This window comes from Tiliqua scincoides, chromosome 5 (assembly GCF_035046505.1).
Source record: "Tiliqua scincoides isolate rTilSci1 chromosome 5, rTilSci1.hap2, whole genome shotgun sequence".
Taxonomy (NCBI): Eukaryota; Metazoa; Chordata; class Lepidosauria; order Squamata; family Scincidae; genus Tiliqua; species Tiliqua scincoides.
In genome coordinates this window covers 75,897,981-75,916,806 of record NC_089825.1, presented here as the reverse complement: position 1 = coordinate 75,916,806, position 18,826 = coordinate 75,897,981, and the positions used below count along the sequence as shown (strand labels likewise).

At 46.0% G+C, this 18,826-nt stretch overlaps 1 protein-coding gene across 1 annotated transcript in view; it reads left to right on the top strand.

Moving 5' to 3' along the window:
• The first annotated feature begins 1,021 nt into the window (after positions 1-1,021).
• KCNH6 (potassium voltage-gated channel subfamily H member 6) overlaps positions 1,022-18,826 on the top strand; it is a 124,135-nt gene continuing 106,330 nt past the window's right edge. Inside the window, exon 1 of the mRNA XM_066627209.1 lies at positions 1,022-1,097. Coding sequence (XP_066483306.1) covers positions 1,022-1,097 — 76 coding nt within the window. The remainder of the gene's footprint in view (positions 1,098-18,826) is intronic.

Below are 18,826 nucleotides of genomic sequence, written 5' to 3'. Positions count from 1 at the left end.
TCTGCTGCCCCCCCCAAGTGGCTGGTGCTGCAACTCCGTGTTCATCCCCGTGTCCCTTCCTATTTCCCAGCAAGTGGAAACGGAGCGCGGCGCCAGGCTTATTCTCTTGTTTGCTGGCCTGCTTGCAAGTGGAAAGCTGGGCACACGGGCTTGGACCAAGCCTCGCCTTGTAAGTTTGCGCCCGTGCAAGTCAGGCCCCGCTTTCCCCATTTTTCACAGCCTCCCCCCTCCTGCTCTCCCTCCTTCCGCGCCCGGATTAGCAAGCAGCAGCCCGGGTGCTCCCCCGGACTGGACGGGCGCTTCAGCACCACGGACTGCGGACAGCTCCTGCCTTCATCGGGCTCGCCAGGAATTCCTGCAGCCGGGACTAGCCCGGAGTGGGAAGTGGGAGACGGAAAGGGGCCCCCCTCTCTCCCCCGCAACACCCACGCACGCACCTCCCTCCAGCATCCAGCGTGTTATGTAGAGCAGAGAGAGAGACGGAGAAAGACGTCGCTTCCCTGCAGAGTTCTCTCAGGTCCTTGTCTCTTTAGCATCCCAGAAGAGAGATGGGAGGTGGCTGCTGGCTATTGTCAGATTAACAGCTGTTGCTGTTGACAACTCTCTTCGGGAACCACATATGGAATGGGACACTGATGACTAAGCAGCACCATTTTTTTTTATTTTTATTTTTTACAAAAACTGGTGCCTCCCACCCCCTCTCCTTTCCTCTGCTGCCTCTCACCCCCTCCTTTCAGCAGCCTCCCCCCACACCCTTCGGACAGAATTGGAATGACCATGAACTAAGGAAGCCTAGCAAAGAAAGAGGGAGTGAGTGGGGCTCTCCCCCTGCAAAGCTGCAGAAGCAGGAGTATTAAGAGGCAGGGAGTTACCCACTGTCCTGGCTCAGCAGGAGAGACCTGCCCCTTCTTACCCCCTGTCCCAGCTGTGACCATTCCAACCAGCTCATCTTGTTGTGAAGAGTGGAACTTTTTTTTTTTTTTTTTTTTTTTAGCCATTTGGTCTGAAAGAAGATTCTAAAATGCCGGTCAGGAGGGGACATGTGGCTCCCCAGAACACCTACTTGGATACTATCATCAGGAAATTTGAAGGACAAAGTAAGTAGCATGCCTCTGTTGCCTTTCATTCTTTGTGTTTGCTTCTCTTGAAGGTCAGAGCAAGTGAGTTGAAGCTCCATTCTTTGGCCTGCTGATACTGATGCAAAATGTAAGCAGGCAATGGGCGCCTTGATGACTTGATGATATATGCAAAGCATTGCTCATTACAGTTTGGGTTACTTTTTAAAACTTCCTGGGCGTTAAAACTTCCCTGGCTATGGCCAAACTCACATCTGTGTTGTGATGGTCAGAAATTGCCAAAAAGAGACCAATTTGAATCTTGGTTTATAGTATGTGGATTAAGAATAAAACCCACTGCATTTAATAGAGCAGTCTTTGGATTTATCTGCATAATGGATCGGATTAAGCCAAAACAACTGTTTAATTAAAAATATCACTCTCTGGTGACAGAAGCTTGTTCACTGGGGATTTGGTGGAGAAAATGTTGTCCTAGAAATTGACTGAGTGGAACCATGCATATTAATACCACATATTTTTGGATGGGGGCTATTGGACTCATACTTCCAGTTCCAGTTTTTCCTTTGAGAAAAAAGGGCTAGAAAAAATCCTCATAAATTGAATCTTTTCACTTATAAAACCAATATTTTTAACTTTTACACCACAACTGAAACCCATGCTCTGTTGGCCAAATGTCAGTTATCTAACCTGTGTGATTTCATGTTTGTCACCACTATGTAGCCATAGGAAATCAGACTGACAATTTTTTGCATGAAATTCAGACGCCACACTTTTTTTTTGCACAGACCCAACCCCAGACTCATTGGACAAATGAGATAATATTGGATGCAGAATACTAAGTGATGAAATAAAAATGCCATTTTACAAATGCTTGGTTACTTGCAATTCTAATGCTAAAAGTTACAGCAGAAGCCTATTGGCATGCTATGCCTCTTGTAGAGGGTGGGAATTTCCGGCATTACTGACCCACAGGATAGGGTCTCAGCCCCTCTCCCTCATGGTAGCCAACTTCAGTGCAGACTGGTCAGAAGGAATCTGTGTTCACATACTAATTTTGTTTGCTGGAATAGACCTACTACATACAACCCAAGTTCACATGGATATCAAAATGTAGCTCAGGAGAGAAAATCAAAATTGGGCTCAAATCCCAACACAGACACAAAAAGCCATGGGCTACAATCCTATTCACATATTCCTGGGAGTAAGTCTCACTGAATATAACATAACTTTTTTCTGAGTATACATGTGTAGGATCACAGCCACAGTCCCAGAATCTCCACATCCTATCTGTAAATTCAGAATTCTGCTGACCTACCTCACAGGACCGTTGTTAGGCTAATAAAAATGTGAGTTAAAATAGTCTATGTAATAAATAATGTACTTGGGCAAACCCTATTCCATTTATTTAAACCACTGGCTTCCACTGTTTTTGGAAAAAAATTATTCATATTCACCTTCAGATCAAATAAGTATGCAGGCTGGCAAAAAGGAATTGCTTTTTCACATAACACAATTAAATTTGCAGAATGCATACCCACTGGAAGTTGTGATGTTCATTAGCATAGATGGCTATCAGAATGGGTTTAGATTCATCACTGAGATAGTATCAGGAAATTTCAGGTTCCTCTTCTTTGGCACCCAGTCCCCCTTTTTGATCCTGAGCCCAGGTACAATGTACTCTGTGCACCTCCCTCTTGGTGGATCGGGGCTCTCTTCTGGGTGTCACCACTATCCAGTTTGACTGGCAGTAAGGGCCTTTTCCAGGGTGGCACCACAGATGTAGAACTCCCTCCTGAGCTGAGGCTGACTTGTTCCTTCCAGGACTTTGGGTCATACCAGAACATCCATTTTATTCTAGATTTCTTTTTCTGATTTCCTTTGGTAATGATTTTTTAAAATGATTTAGGGCACAATCCTAACTCCTTATGTCAGTGCTTTCCAGCACTGCCATAAAGGCAATGCAGCTCTGAGGTCAGGGAACAAACATTCCCTTACTTTGAAGAGGCCTCCGTGAGTTACTCCCAACTGCATGATGCAGCACACGTCCCAGTGGCACTGCTATACCAGTGCTGGAAAGCACTGACATAAGGGGTTAGGATTGTGCCCTTAGGCTGCAATCCTATACACACATTGCTAGGAGTAAGCCCCATTGAACACAGTGAGACTTCTGAGTAGACATGCATAGGATTGTGCTGTTAATTTACTTGCTGTTGGTATTATGCATTTGGCTTTTGCTTTGCTGTTATGGGATTTTTCACTATTTTATTTGGCAGGTAGCTGCCTTGGATGCTTCTTTTAGAGAGGAAAGGCAAAATATAAATATTTTAAGAAAAAATTAATTTGAGTTTGATGGAATGTTAGCCTGGTCCAAAGTGGCAATTCTAAATGTGTTCTTATGATTACCTAAATGGCAGCTTAAGGGTGCAATCCTAGAAATGACTTTGAATGGCGCAAATCCCTTGTGCCAACCCAGGAAGGTCACAAACGTGCCATAAGGCACATTTGCGCCTCCTCGAAAGGAGGCTGGACTGGCGTTCCGAGAAGTGCTGGTCTGCGGAGGCTGACATAAGCCTCTGCACTGGCTCCCTCTCTGAAGCTTGTGTTGGCCTGGCTGGCAGCAAAGATAGGCGGGGGGGGGGGGAGAGAGGTAGGAGGCGGGGGAGGCAGGGAGGAGGCGGGAGGGAGGTGTTCCTGGGTGGGGGGAGGGTGAGCAGTGGGCGGCCCCAGGGGCAGGCAGGCAGGGAGTGGGAGGCGGGGCTGGGATCTGGCAGTTGTGCTGGATCCCAACCAACATTCCCAGGGAGAATGGAACGGCTTCAAGCCGCTCTGCTCTCCTCAGACTTGTGCCACCTCAAGAGGTGGCACAAGTCTGAAGATACCCATGCCCCTATGTTTTCCCTTACCTCTGGCTGAACTGCTTATGGCCACAATCCTGTGCTGGGTACAGCGCAAGACATGTTCCTTGCCAAGTGGTGGAATGGGATGGGGCAGGGAGGGGAAGGGACAGGGATTGTAGCAGAGGCTCCCACTGGATCCTGTCCCGTCCCCCCCTTGGGCTTGATTTGCCAACACAAGCCTTCCCAGGTCTGTGTTAGTGATTTTGCTGGCAGAAGCCCAAGCAGTCTGGGACTTTCCCCAGGGCAAGGAGATAAATGTCCCCTTTCCTCAGGGAATCTTCCAGCTGCCTATTTCTCATGCTAGATATAGCAGTGGCCCTTTCAACACCGCTGTATCACAGCGTAGACAGTGTTGTTAGGATTGGGCTGTAACTATGACCTGATTATCTGGGTAGTTTCTTTCTTATGTACCCCTTTACCTTGTTAAGTAGTTGCCATATGAGTTTTTTTTTTTAACCCACCAGCAGGTACAAGGGGAGTAATGAAAATGTACATGTGATACATCTTGGTATGTGTAATTTAGTTCTAACTTTCAGCCATAGACTTTACTAGGCTGGCTAGTTCATTACATTTAATCTCTGTTTTGACAAATGAAGGGAGCAGCCCCTGCAGTGTGCAGTATAATCTTGTGAAAAGGGATCAATAGGGGTGGAAGTAGGACTGTACGTACACCTATTTTTTCTTTGCAGATCAACTTAATTGGCAAAATGTGGTTTTCTATCTGCAGGGCTAAGTGCTTTATGAATACTGGTAGGGACAGGGAGGCAGGTAGGAAGCCTATTACTAAATAGAAGCCAGCCAACCAACCTCATCCTTCCTAATGACTGCCAACTTAGAATTCCTAGGGCAACTCAGGTCAAAAAAAGTGATGTACGTTTCTCTGTCTGTTGCCACTTGTGCTGCCTCCAGTATACAACTCTGGTACTTTGCTATGGAAGGACTTAAACCTCTGATTCCATTCTTCTAGTTCAAAATGATGACTTTTCTTTCCATGTAGAATGACATCCCTAATTCTAAGAACAGCTTTAACCATTGAGTTTACTGGCAGTCCCTGTGGTGTCCTAGGTGAAGAATGACATTTCCTACTCATACCTCATACCTACGAAGGCCTCAGTCCTATCGGACTGCCAGAGGTGCAAGATCCTTTACAGAAAGGTAAAAGCTGGGCCTCCGTCATGCTTTTCTGGGCTGCTGCTACATATGGGGTTTCTCTTAGGGCCCAATCCTATCCTCATGATTTACTGGCAGACCACAAGGTCTGCTGGTGCTACAGCCTCTCCGACGGGCTGCAGAACATTGCCACCAGAGCAAGGGGCAGAAGGACATGTGCTGGCACAGTTTTGGTGGCAGTGAGAGCGGATCAAGGTGGGAATTGGGTTGAGTTGGGGGCTGATCGGGGTAGGCTGAGGCAGATCTCAGTGGCAGTGACATGGTTGAGCAGTGAGGTGGCTAAGTTTGCAGACGACACCAAACTTTTCCGAGTGGTGAAGACCAGAAGTGATTGTGAAGAGCTCCAGAAGGATCTCTCCAAACTGGCAGAATGGGCAGCAAAATGGCAGATGCATTTCAATGTAAATAAGTGTAAAGTCATGCACATTGGGGCAAAAAAATCAAAACTTCAAGTATAGGCTAATGGGTTCTGAGCTGTCTGTGACAGATCAGGAGAGAGATCTTGGGGTGGTGGTGGACAGGTCGATGAAAGTGTCAACTAAATGTGCGGTGGCAGTAAAGAAAGCCAATTCTATGCTTGGGATCATTAGAAAAGGTATTGAAAACAAAACAGCTAATATTATAATGCCGTTGTACAAATCGATGGTAAGGCCACACCTGGAGTATTGTGTCCAGTTCTGGTCGCCGCATCTCAAAAAGGATATAGTGGAAATGGAAAAGGTGCAAAAGAGGGCAACTAAGATGATTGCTGGGCTGGGGCACCTTCCTTATGAGGAAAGGTTACGGTGTTTGGGCCTCTTCAGCCTAGAAAAGAGGCGCCTGAGGGGGGACATGATTGAGACATACAAAATTATGCATGGGAAGGATAAAGTGGATAGAAAGATGCTCTTTACACTCTCACATAACACCAGAACCAGGGGACATCCACTAAAATTGAGTGTTAGGACAGACAAAAGAAAATATTTCTTTACTCAGCGTGTGGTTGGTCAGTGGAACTCCTTGCCACAGGATGCCTTTAACAGGGGATTGGACAAGTTTCTAGAGGAAAAATCCATTACAGGTTACAAGCCATGAGTGCATGTGCAACCTCCTGATTTTAGAAATGGGTTATGTCAGATGCAAGGGAGGGCACCAAGATGCAGGTCTCTTGTTATCTGGTGTGCTCCCTGGGGCATTTGGTGGGCCGCTGTGAGATACAGGAAGCTGGACTAGATGGGCCTATGGCCTGATCCAGTGAGGCTGTTCTTATGTTCTTATGTTCAGTGGCAGACACCAAATCCTATCCCTCTGTCCCCTGTCCTGGGTTTGACACACCTCTTTGGTCTAACAGATCTACACCAGCAAAAGAACAGGTGTAGATCTGAGTAGGCCCATAGGGAGCAACAGGGTGGCCAGAGAGGTAAGCAAATTTTTTCTTTACTTACCTCTCCCAGTTAGCTTGAGCCCAAGCCAGGACTCAGGATGCAGCAACAATTGTGTCAGCAGCCCTGCACCGTGCAGGCTGGCCAAGGATAGGATACTGCTGTTAGTATATGAGCCATCCTACTGCCTTACAACTTCTTTGTCTAGTCTGATTGGAGTAGCCCGCAATGTGGTGTGGAAGACTCCAAGGTTTGTAGTTTGGGAGGATCTCCACATTTGTGCCAAGGCCTTATCTGGAGTACTTCAGGATTTTATGGCAATTCCATGATAACCATGAACCTATTCCAATATGTCATCTGTCCAGCACATGTAGAAAGTCATACTCTTGAATGGGCAGGAGGATGAAAATGAAGAATTCCTTTGATTTCCCTGAAATGGTCAGATTCTTTCCTGGTGAGGTTTAGACTTATAGTGATATCTCTCCTCCAGAGAGGTGGTGGATCTATTAAGATGGTCTACCCTCAGAGGTGGATGAATCTAGTTTCTGAGAGCCCCCAGAGAGTTTGCAATTGGCATGACTGACACTTCTGTCATAGCCTTGTTGCCCTATGGGAGATGTCATGTCATGGAGATAACTCTGGTAGTGTGCACAAAAGCTCTTAAGTGTTCGTGCCCACTGAAACAAAGCTCATTAATCTCCTTGATTTACCAGGAAGTAAAGGAGACAGCTGGATATAGGTGGCAGAAAAATCATAATGAATTTGACAGAGCACAAGGATGATTATTTATGTATTTTAATAATATTTCCTATACTGCTTTTGTCTATGTGATTTTCAACCTTTTTCAATCTCACAGCACACTGGCAAGGCACAAAAATTGGCAAGGCACACCACCAGTTTTTTGAAAATTGATAAGGCACACCATGTTGCTGGTGGGGGGCTCACATCCCCCAGTAGCCCTACAAATAAATGACCCCCTGTGAGGTCCATGCCTGGGGTTGAGCACAGGGGTGGTGCTTGACTTGCCCCAGAGAAAAAGGAGATGCTGAGTCCTGGAGATTGGCTTGCACAAACTGTTTAATCTGGTGAGAGTGATCAGGGCCTTGTTGCACCACAAGAGCCCTGGTATACAGTCCTCAAAAGGAGTTGTGCAGATACAGATAGGTTGAGCGGTTCATGATGGCCCCTGCTAGTCAGCTCCCTGGCTGCTTGGTTGCCCCTGGGATGTACTCCTTGCAAGGAGCTTACTAGAAACACTGGACAGGGCTGGTGAGTGCAACCGCTTGGCAACAGTGGGCAAGGCAATTTACCCTTCAACAAGAAGGCTGTAGTTCTTGCAAATGTGTCACAATCTGGCTCTTCCTCTTGGGAGTAGTGCCTTCCATCATCTTCCATCTCTGTAGGAGGAGTGATTGTGCAGCAGGCTTCAACTTAATACATAGTGAACACAATGGGATTTGAGTAACTGTGGATGCAGAGTCTGCTGGTGGTGGGCCTCAGAAGGCCTTCTGGATATGACCAGAAGCCACTTCTGCTTTGTGCTGACAAATTCCAGTCATGTTTGGAGGTGTTCTAAAGCTTGGGGAGGTTACATGCAGCCTCCCTATGCTTCAGAATGCCTCTGGACATAACCAGAAGTTGCTAGCATGAACCAGAAGTGACTTCTGGTTGTGTCCAGGAGGCCTTCTGAGAAGTCAGGGAGGCTGCACTCGACATCCTGAGGGCTGGGCACGGTCCCAGGCAGCTAATGGCAATGCCCTGGGTGGCACTGCACCAGTCACCCCTCCCCACAGATTTAATTATTTGCTGAAATCAGTATCCATAGGCGGTTCTGAAATGGATCCCTCATGGATACCGAGTACTGTAAGGTACAGTACTCTTAGCACACCTACATTTTCCCGGAACATATCCACAGCATCATACGAGTGTATCATGTATTTATTATGTTTTTACCCTGCCCTGCCCTTCAAGTTAAAAAAAAAAAAAAAAGCAAATCTTCTCTACCATACTCGCACTGTTTACAGCAGTGTTTCTCAAACTGTGGGTCGGGACCCACTAGGTGGGTCGCGAACCCATTTCAAGTGGGTCTCCATTTATTTTAATATTTTATTTTAAGTATATTAAATATATATATTTAATAATATATATTAATAAAATAAAAATTTTATTAATTTTATTTTTAATATATTTTAAATTCTGCTATGTGACTGCATTTAGGAAAATGTTACAGATCTGTACTTTTAATCTGTACTGTGTATATATTTTTAACAATGATAGTTACTCCTGGGTAAGTGTGGGTAGGATTCCAGCCTAGGATTGTTAAACATTTTCCTGCTTGATTATGTCACTTTTGGTCATGACATCACTTCCTGTGGGTCCTGACAGATTATCTTTCTAAAAAGTGGGTCCCGACATTAAATGCTTGAGAATCACTGCTTTACAGTGTTTTACTAACACTTTTTCAGGCAGTTCAAGTAAGACAAACTATTGTCCCTCAGAATGGTGTAAATGGACCCTTGCTACCCTTTGTGATTTACTTGCTGTGCAGTTTGCGGACAAAGTCACTTTCATCTGCTTCAACTTCGGTGCTACTAATTTTGCAGTACAGTCCACAGCTGTGTCCAGTGCACCATCTGGTCCTATTTTGTTGGATTAATTTCAGTTGTTGAGATCTAAGGGTGTGGACAAGGTGCTTGGTGAGGTGTGACTGATCCCATGTTTGCTTACCTTTGCCCTTCATGGCTTACAATGATAAAAACAGAAGGAGACTGATCAGTTGGGTCCAGAAGGTAAATAGTGCCTCTATTTTGGGGGTGGGGAGGTGATCTTGGATCACCAAGAGTCGCTCTTGGATGAAACTGACAACCTGGATCAATTTCAGTCTGGTTTCAGCACCAGAACCACCTTGGTTATCATGATGGATCATCTATGAGGGATGAAGTATGGTGGGAGTGTAACTGTGAGAATTCTCCAGGAGGTTACAGTGATGTTCCTTAACATTATTATGACCAACAATTTATACACTGCTTTTCATCAACAACAGCAACAACAAAAATTCACCAACTACTTCCCATAGCAAAAGAAAGATGGTTGCCAGTCCAAAGGGAAAGCTGCCTGGGTTAGAGATGGGCAACCGAACCATATGCTGCCCGAAGCGTGGGGCTGCTGCAGCACCGAAAACAGCTGCTGTGGCAACCTGAGTACAGCCAGGCAGCTGCCGGGAGCTCCTCCGGGGAAGGGAACTTTTGTCCCCCCCCCCCAGGTAAAGCAAGCAGCCCTGCAATGGCACTGCTCAATTCTGCAGTAGCCCTAGGGCTGGCACGGAATCAAGAGCCTCCATGTCGGGCCAGCAGTCTGACACGGAGGCTCTGGATTCGGAGGAGCAGAGCCCCTCCGGTCCCACCTCCCTCCTGTCCCGCTCCCTCCCCCCAGCACGCCTCCTCCCTGCCCTCTCCTCATCCTCCCCCCCCCCCCACCTTCCCCTGCCCTGGAATGTCTCTTCCCTGACTCCCTCCATGCCCCCACCTACCTCTCCACTCCCTGGCGGTCTGTGTGACCACTGAGCAGTGAAGCAGCAGTAATCCACTGGTGCTAGCCCAGCACCAGCTGGTGCTGAGCTAGCACTGGTGCTGGTTCGGCACTGAGGGCCATGAATGTGATTTATAGCACGTTTGTGACACTCACCACCAGCAGAATACTGGTGGTAAGAGCTCAGGATTGGGCTCTGAGGCTAGTGTAAATATTTCTGATCCTACCTGAGTAGCCTGTTCCAGAAAGCAGTGCTAGGAAACTATTGCTCAACTACATGAAATTTGCACTGTGGGGCCCTACAGAGTTTAATCTTGTCTCCGATGCTACTTAACATCCACATGTAACTGCGGGATGTGTGAACATCCAGAGATCTGGAGTGATGTAGCATCAGTACACAGATGACACTGACCTCTCTTTTATGGTGGACTTGGGTGAGGCAGTGGATGTGCTGAATCAGTATCTAGGATCAGTATGAGACTGGACAGAGCCAAAACTAAAATACAGTCCAGGTAAAATAGATTTATTGCTGTTAAAATGGTGCATTTGACTGGGGAAAAGTAATTTGTCCTTGTTGAGGCTGCACTTCCCTTGTTGAATCAGGTTTATAATCTAGGTGTATTCATAGCTCAAACATTATTACTGGAGACCCAGGTGGGTTCAATCATGAAGAGTTCTCACCAACTAAGGTTGGTGTGCCAGCTTTGACCCCCTCCTAGACACAGATAGCCTGGCCACAGTTATCAATGTCCCAATAGCCTCCAGACTGGAGTACAGCAATATGATATGCTTGGAGCTGCCTCTTGGAATCTTCCATTAGTACAAAATGTAGCTGCTAGGGGTAGGCTAACTGGGGTAGGCTATAAGAAACATACTTCACTAGTGCATAAACAGGTACACTAGCTGCCAGTACATTTCTGATCTGCTGTCATTAGATATAAACCACTGCATGGCTTGAGATCTGGCTACCTGACAGACTGCCTTCTACCAGAAGAGTCTGCCTGGATCTTATATTTATTGGAGGACATCCTCAGAATCCCCATCCCTTAGAAGTTAGAGGTGGTGACCTGGGTGAGGGGTTGTCCTCCAAAGGGAAGCTTAGTTGTTGCCAATGTTGATATATTTCAGTTGCAGGTGAAGCCTTTTTTATTTACCCAGTGATTTGTAGCTAGCATTAGTTATCTTATGCCTTCTGTTGGATTTTATGGATTTCTTATAACTGCTGCTTCTGAGATTTTTAAATATTTTTAACTGAGATTTGTTAATCTCTTTTTACTACTTTAATGTGTATGCCACCTTGGGAGTATTCTTTTTCCTGCAGTGTGGCTGATACATGTATTACATAAATGAATAAAATATTAAAAGTAAATGTCACAGGTGCGACTGTTGACACAAGTCTATCTATAGCAGCTACAATCAGTCCAAACAGAATGATCAAATAAAATGTGCATACAAATAAGCATATTCATTGTTTTTAAAATGTCAAAAAGTAGCCTGCAATAAGATTCAAGAATTGCCACAAGTTTCAAGTTTCAAGCCAAGTTTCAGTAGCTCACTTAGGTTAATCATGGGTTTAATTCGCATTCATTCTCATATGGTTTTTAACCAAGATGTCTCAATACCTACAGAGACCTCTTTGGATGCTTTGCCAAAGTGAATCCTGATGATTTTGGAATAAGTGATTACCAGTAAACCAAAGAGATCTGAACAGTTCTCTTTATGTAAAGAGGTTTATTAACAGTATTTATATACCGCTTTTCAACTAAAAGTTCACAAAGCGGTTTACAGAGAAAAATCAAATAACTCATGGCTCCCTGTCCCAAAAGGGCTCATAATCTAAAAAGATGCAAAAAGAACACCAGCAGACAGCCACTAGAACACTGCTGGGGTGAGGTGGGCCAGTTACTCTCCCCCTGCTAAAAAAAGGAGCACCCACTTTATAATTATAAACCACTTTAAAAGAGCAATTGGGTAGAAATGCCTCTGACAGTTATTTAATAACATTGTGTTATTTACAAGGGGTATTTACAAGAAGAAGAAGAAGAAGAAGAAGAAGATCTGTGCTGGATCAGACCAAGGGCCCATCTAGTCCAACTTCCTGTAACTCACAGTGGCCCAACAGATGCCCTTGGGAGCACTCAAGGCAACATGATACCTGCATCCTGTTTCTGCTTCCTTGGCATTCAGAGAAAGGCTGCCTCTAAAACTCAGAGGATGCATACAGTCATCATGTGATAGAGTTTGTCTAATCATCTGTGATAGACTTTGTCTAATCTCCTCTTAAAGGTATCTAGTCCACATGCCATCACTGCACTATATGGCAAGGAGTGCCACAGATTAATTATGTACTGGGTAGAGAAATATTTCCTATTATCTGTTCTAACTCTCCCTCCAGATCATTTTGGTGGATGTCTCCTGGTTCTAGTGTTGTTTGAAAGGGAAATGAATTTGAGGCACAGTGTGTGTGTGGTCAGCATGGTGTGGAAGAAATTATGTTCTGGATAATAAAAATGGGGGAGTCGCTCCAGTATCTAACCCAGGATAAGGACCCCTGTTTTCAATATCATTCTGTTGTCCAGAGAGCATGCAGGCTGCCCCATGTGAATCTTTTGTTCCATCTTTCTTTTTGACGACCCTACACAAAGGATTGCCCAAGCTTAGAGGACCTTCACATAATTCTACTATTAGAAAAAAAAAACCCATTCCATCAAATAGCTTCTAACAGTGTTTCTCAAACTGTGGGTCCTGACCCATTAGGTGGGTTGCGAATGATCCCAAGCATAGAATTGGCTTTCTTCACTGCCGCAGCACATTGGGTTGACACTTTCATTGACCTGTCCACCACCACCCCAAGATCTCTCTCCTGATCTGTCACAGACAGCTCAGAACCCATCAGCCTATATCTAAAGTTTTGATTTTTTGCCCCAATGTGCATGACTTTACACTTACTGACATTGAAGCGCATCTGCCATTTTGCTGCCCATTCTGCCAGTCTGGAGAGATCCTTCTGGAACACTTCACAATCACTTCTGGTCTTCACCACTCGGAAAAGTTTGGTGTCGTCTGCAAACTTAGCCACCTCACTGCTCACCCCTTCATCTCCAGGTTAAAAAGCACCGGTCCCAGGACAGATCCTTGGGGCACACCGCTTTTCACCTCTCTCCATTGTGAAAATTGCCCATTGACACCCACTCTCTGTTTTCTGGTCTTTAACCAGTTCTCAATCCATGAGAGGACGTGCCCTCTAATTCCCTGACTATAGAGTTTTTTCAGTAGCCTTTGGTGAGGGACCGTGTCAAATGCCTTCTGAAAGTCCAGATATATAATGTCCATGGGTTCTCCCGCATCCACATGCCTGTTGACCTTTTCAAATAATTCTATAAGGTTCGTGAGGCAAGACTTACCCTCACAGAAGCCATGCTGATTCTCCCTCAGCAAGGCTTGTTCATCTATGTGTTTTGAGATTCTATCTTTGATGAGGCATTCCACCATCTTACCCAGTATAGATATTAGGCTGACCGGCCTATAGTTTCCCGGGTCCCCCTTCCTTCCCTTTTTAAAGATTGGTGTGACATTTGCTACCCTCCAATCCTCTGGCACCATGGCCGTTTTGAGGGACAAGTTGCATATTTTAGTCAAGAACTCAGCAACTTCATTCTTCAGTTCCTTAATAACTCTTGGGTGGATGCCATCAGGGCCTGGTGACTTATTGATCTTTAATTTATCAATGAGGTCTGAAACATCTTCTCTTTTAACCTCTATCTGACTTAACTCCTCGATCAGGAGGGGCCGTTCGGGCAGCGGTATCTGCCCGAGGTCTTCTGCCGTGAAGACAGATGCAAAGAACTCTTTTAATTTCTCTGCCATCTCTAAGTCTCCTTTTATCTCCCCTTTCCCTCCCTCACCATCCAGAGGGCCAACTGCTTCTCTGGTGGGTTTCCTGCTTCTAACATATTTGAAGAAGCTTTTATTATTCCCCTCAATGTTGCTGGCCATGAGTTCCTCATAGTCTCTCTTGGCCTCCCGTATCACCTTCTTACATTTCTTTTGCCAAAGTTTATGTTCCTTTTTATTCTCCTCATTAGGGCAAGGCTTCCACTTACAGAAGGAAGCTTCCTTGCCCTTCACAGCCTCTCTAACTTGGCTCGTTAGCCATGCGGGCACCCTCCTGGACTTAGTGGAGGCCTTCTTCCTTTGCAGTATACACTTCCGCAGGGCCTCTATTACTGTTGTTTTAAGCAACCTCCATGCACTCTGGAGAGATTGGACTCTTTTTACCTTCCCTTTCAACCTCCTAACCAGCCTCCTCATTTGACGGAAGTCTGCTCATCGGAAGTCAAGGGTTTTTGTGAGCGATTTGCCTGGTGCTCTTCCCCCGACACGCATGTCGAAACGGATCGCAGCATGATCACTACACAGGGGTCTGCCTACCAAGAAACTCCAAAATAAGGCAAGATGAAAAGGCAAATAAAGACTCATGAAAATCAAGCATTACACAGACTTGAAGGGACAGCCCCTTGGTGGGCTTCTGCATGTTTGTCCCTGGGTGGGGGAAGAGCTATGGGAACCCCTTCTGCCCCACCATGTGGCCGCTGATTCTTTCCAGTCAGCCTGCAGTTACAATCCAGGACTTTTAATTCCATTTCCCTGTAAACAAAATTGTGCTTCCAACTTAAGAATCCACCTCCCTTTCCCCCACCCACCCCTCCACACACATACCCAGCTGCTTACTCTCTTTCCCATCCACACTGCTTTAAGCTCTAATTCACTGATACATCGGTAAGCAACCTAATCCTCTCCTGGTGCCTTTGCCAAGATACATGGAGCTGAGCTCAGCTGGCTCCTTTGCAGCAATGTTTTGGAGAAGGAAGAAGGAGAGCATATGACAATTGCCCTGGAGGAAGGGAGCTGTAAATTGAGAGTGTTCAGGTAAACACAGATGTGACCAAGGTCGGATGGGCAGAGCAGGGATCCCCTTCTTCAGGTCTCCAGGGACTCTATTTCTGGCTGTCTTGCTCTGCAAACTTGGCCACAACTGCTCCAACAAAGAGCTTCCTCCTGGATTCTCAAAGGTCTGATTAACTTTCTACTTGCTTATTGAGCAAATGCAATCTGTGCACAGAAACAGGTTTCTACAGTTGTACCAGCTGTGCAAAAACATCTCCTGGGGGCAGGCTGGAGAATCCACCCAGCAATATGGTGCAACATGCCACATGGGAATCCCCTTAGACCTTGTGGCATTTCTCCAACCCTGAGGCAACAGCAGTAACTAGAGGCAAACATACACGTATTCTTTAAGTAGCTGCCCTTCTGGAAGGGGATATCCTCTTCCGTTCTAAACACGCCAAGCAGGAAGCAAATCCCATGGACTCAGTTGGACTTGCTCTTCAGTACAAACATTTAGAATCAGGCTATAAGCCAGGAAAATCTTCCGGGTGTTCACTGTGCCAAATCAGACTACATAACACAATTGGCAGAAATCTATTCATTCGCCTCAAACCACCATCTGTCATGAATATTCATGAACATCTATGCTCTTATCACATGGGCCAAGTCCTTGTGTCACAGTCACAAGCTCACCACAACAGAGAGTCTGAGAGTATTCTTGGTGATAGGGAAACATCTGCAAACTTTCAGCGGTTCCTGAATTCGGGCCAGAACTCTGCAAAGCTCAGTCTGGAGAAAACCTCTTTTCAATGCCAGGACTCAGTTCCAGAATGTGTAAAGTGATCATAAAGAGGGAGTGCCTCTTGCTAAGGGCAAATTACATTGTCTTTCCTTCAGAGCAAACACAACAAGCCTTTACACTGCAGTTCAGAAGGCTTTCTATGGTAGAAATTGACAGACATCCAAGCAGCCTGAACCTCAGCACTCCTTGTTAAAAAAAATTAACTACTGGCATTTTGCATGAATCTGCAAGTCTGAGATGCCGAAAGTAGTTCCGTAAGCTTCCTTGACATTACAGCTTTAAAAAAAACAAGCAGGTATTCCTACCCCCCTATTATTGAACAAGAGCAGAAGCAACGTAAATAGAAGCTGGAAAAAAATTGCAGTGCAGATGGATGCCCTCTGTACATGTAATCAGAGATTAATTATGGAATGTACTAATATCTAGCCTCCAAATGGCTCCTCTGTGATTGACAATTTTCTATGGCTCAAGTCAAGGCAGATACTAATGCAGGAGGCACTTAAGCATGGAGGGGGAAAGATTGCCATTGGTCAGTCAAAGAGGATATTTGACACTACATTAGCCTCAACAGTCTTTCAAGATGCATCATTAGGATGTTTCTTTTCCGTGAGGCTTCCTAACAAGTGTCACTATTCGCCCCAGTATCATATCTTGTTCAGGGTTTGTTTGCTGGTTATTCTTCAGCATCCTTTAAGTTTCTGACAGCCCAATCCTGAACTGCCCATTACACCGGGACTGTTGTGGTGCCGAAACAGCTGCTGCGGCATCCCACACTCAACAGGGCACCCAGGTAAGGCAAGCAGCCGTGCAATGGGGCTATGCGATTATGTGGCAGCCCTTGGGCTGCCATAGAATCAAGAGCCTCTGTGTTGGGCTAGTGGCAGGCTCTGAATGCAGTTCTTCCGGTCCCACCTCCCTCCCACCAGCATGCCTTCTCCCCACCCTCTCCCACCCTTCCCCAGTCTCTCCCCACCCTGGAATGCCTCCTCCATGCCTCCTCCACGCACCCATCTACCTCTCTGCCATCCCTTAGTTCAGGTGACCACAGAGCAGCGGAGGTCCACAGGCGCCAGCCCTGCGCCGGCAGGTGCTGAGCTAGCACTGGCGCTGGACTGTGCGCTAGCACTGGCACTGCAGCTGAGGGCTGCAGACATTTCTTACAGCATGTTTGCAACACTCAACACTGGCAGTGGACTAGTGCTAAGAGCTCAGGGTTGGGCTCTGAGCCCTGTTGAGACAGGGAGCCATTTAATTGCTGATTTTGCTCCATTTTCTTTGTGAACTTTGAATGTAAAGCAGTATATACAAGGGTCGCCCAGAAAGTAATGCACCACATTTTTTTTCTTCAACAATTATTTATTGAATACAATAAATGAAACTTACACACAAGAAAGAATGGTGTTTCTTCTACACTCTCTATTTTTCCACGTAATCTCCATCCAGTTCTATGGCCTTCCTCCAGTGAGACACAAGGGCATGTATGCCCTGTTGGTACCACTCCTTGTTCTGGTCACAAAGCCATTTCTGCACTGTGCGAATCACCTCTTCGTCATCCTCAAAATGTCTTCCGCGAATGGCATCCTTTAATGGCCCAAACAAGTAGAAGTCTGAGGGAGCTAGGTCAGGGCTGTAGGGTGGATGGGTAACACAGTCCAACCCTGTTTAGTGATGTGTTCCGAAGTCCTCAAACTTGTGTGAGGCCATAAGAACATAAGAACATAAGAACAGCCCCACTGGATCAGGCCATAGGCCCATCTAGTCCAGCTTCCTGTATCTCACAGCGGCCCACCAAATGCCCCAGGGAGCACACCAGATAACAAGAGACCTCATCCTGGTGCTCTCCCCTACATCTGGCATTATCAAGGCCGATAATCAAGGCATTATCAAGGCCGAGCGTTATCATGTTGAATCAAACATTCACCTGGGTTGTTATGGCGCCAAAGTCACTGGAAGCGCTTCTTGAGTTTGGTTAATGTCTTCACATAAGCTTCAGAATTAATGGTGCTGCCTCTTGGCATCACATCAATGAGTATGACGCCCTCACAGTCCCAAAACACAGTGATCATGACCTTACCGGTGGAAGCAGTTGCTTTGAATTTTTTCTTCTGTGGAGATTGAGGATGACGCCATTCCATCGGCTGTCGTTTTGTTTCGGGCTCAAAATGGTGAACCCAGGTTTCATCACCTGTCACAATCCTGGACAAGAACGCTTCCCCCTCATCTTCAAAACGTTTCAGCAACTCAGAAGAAATGTTTTTTCTGAGAGATTTGTGGTCCACCGTAAGACAGCGCGGAACCCATCGTGCACACACTTTTGAGTAATCAAGAGCATGGATGATTGCATCCACACTTCCTTTGCTGATTGACAGCTTCAGCGCCAACTGCCTAGTCGTTATGCGTCGGTCCTTGCGAATGAGCACATCAGCAAGCTGCATCTTGTCAGGTGTGACAGCCGTGGATGGCCGCCCCGAACGCTGCAAATCTTGGAGCTCTGCCGAACCGCCTTCTAATGGCCTCACCCTCTGTGCCCAGCGACTAACCATGCTTCTGTCGACTGCAGACTCTCCATAAACTGTACACAAACGTTTGCGAATGTTCCCAACAGTTTCTTTCTCCGCAGTGAGAAATTCAATGATGACATGCTGCTTGTAACGTACATCACTTACAGACGCCATTTCGAAACACTGCTGCAGCTATGCTATCTGTCTGAAGAAACCAAAAATTTGTGTGTGCACTCCTGAAAATTCAAATAATGTTTATCTAAAGTTTCGCATTCGTACCATTACTGTAGGCTGAGAAAAAAAATGTGGTGCATTACTTTCTGGGCGACCCTCGTAAATAGTCTTTAAAATAAATCATTGCTACCCAACCAAGATGCTCTTACAACATTGGCCTGTCAGAACTGCTGGAGTTGCTAGTGAGCAGGACAAACTTTCTGGTCAGCACCTGGTGATCAGAAGCCAGTGATAGACTTTCCTATGAATTTGAGCCAGGATAGTGTGTAATGGTTCAGGAGTTAGACCTGGAAGATCCAGATTCAAATTCCTGCCCAGCCATGAAGCTTCCTGGGTGACCTTGGCACAATCACTCTCTCTCAGTCTCACT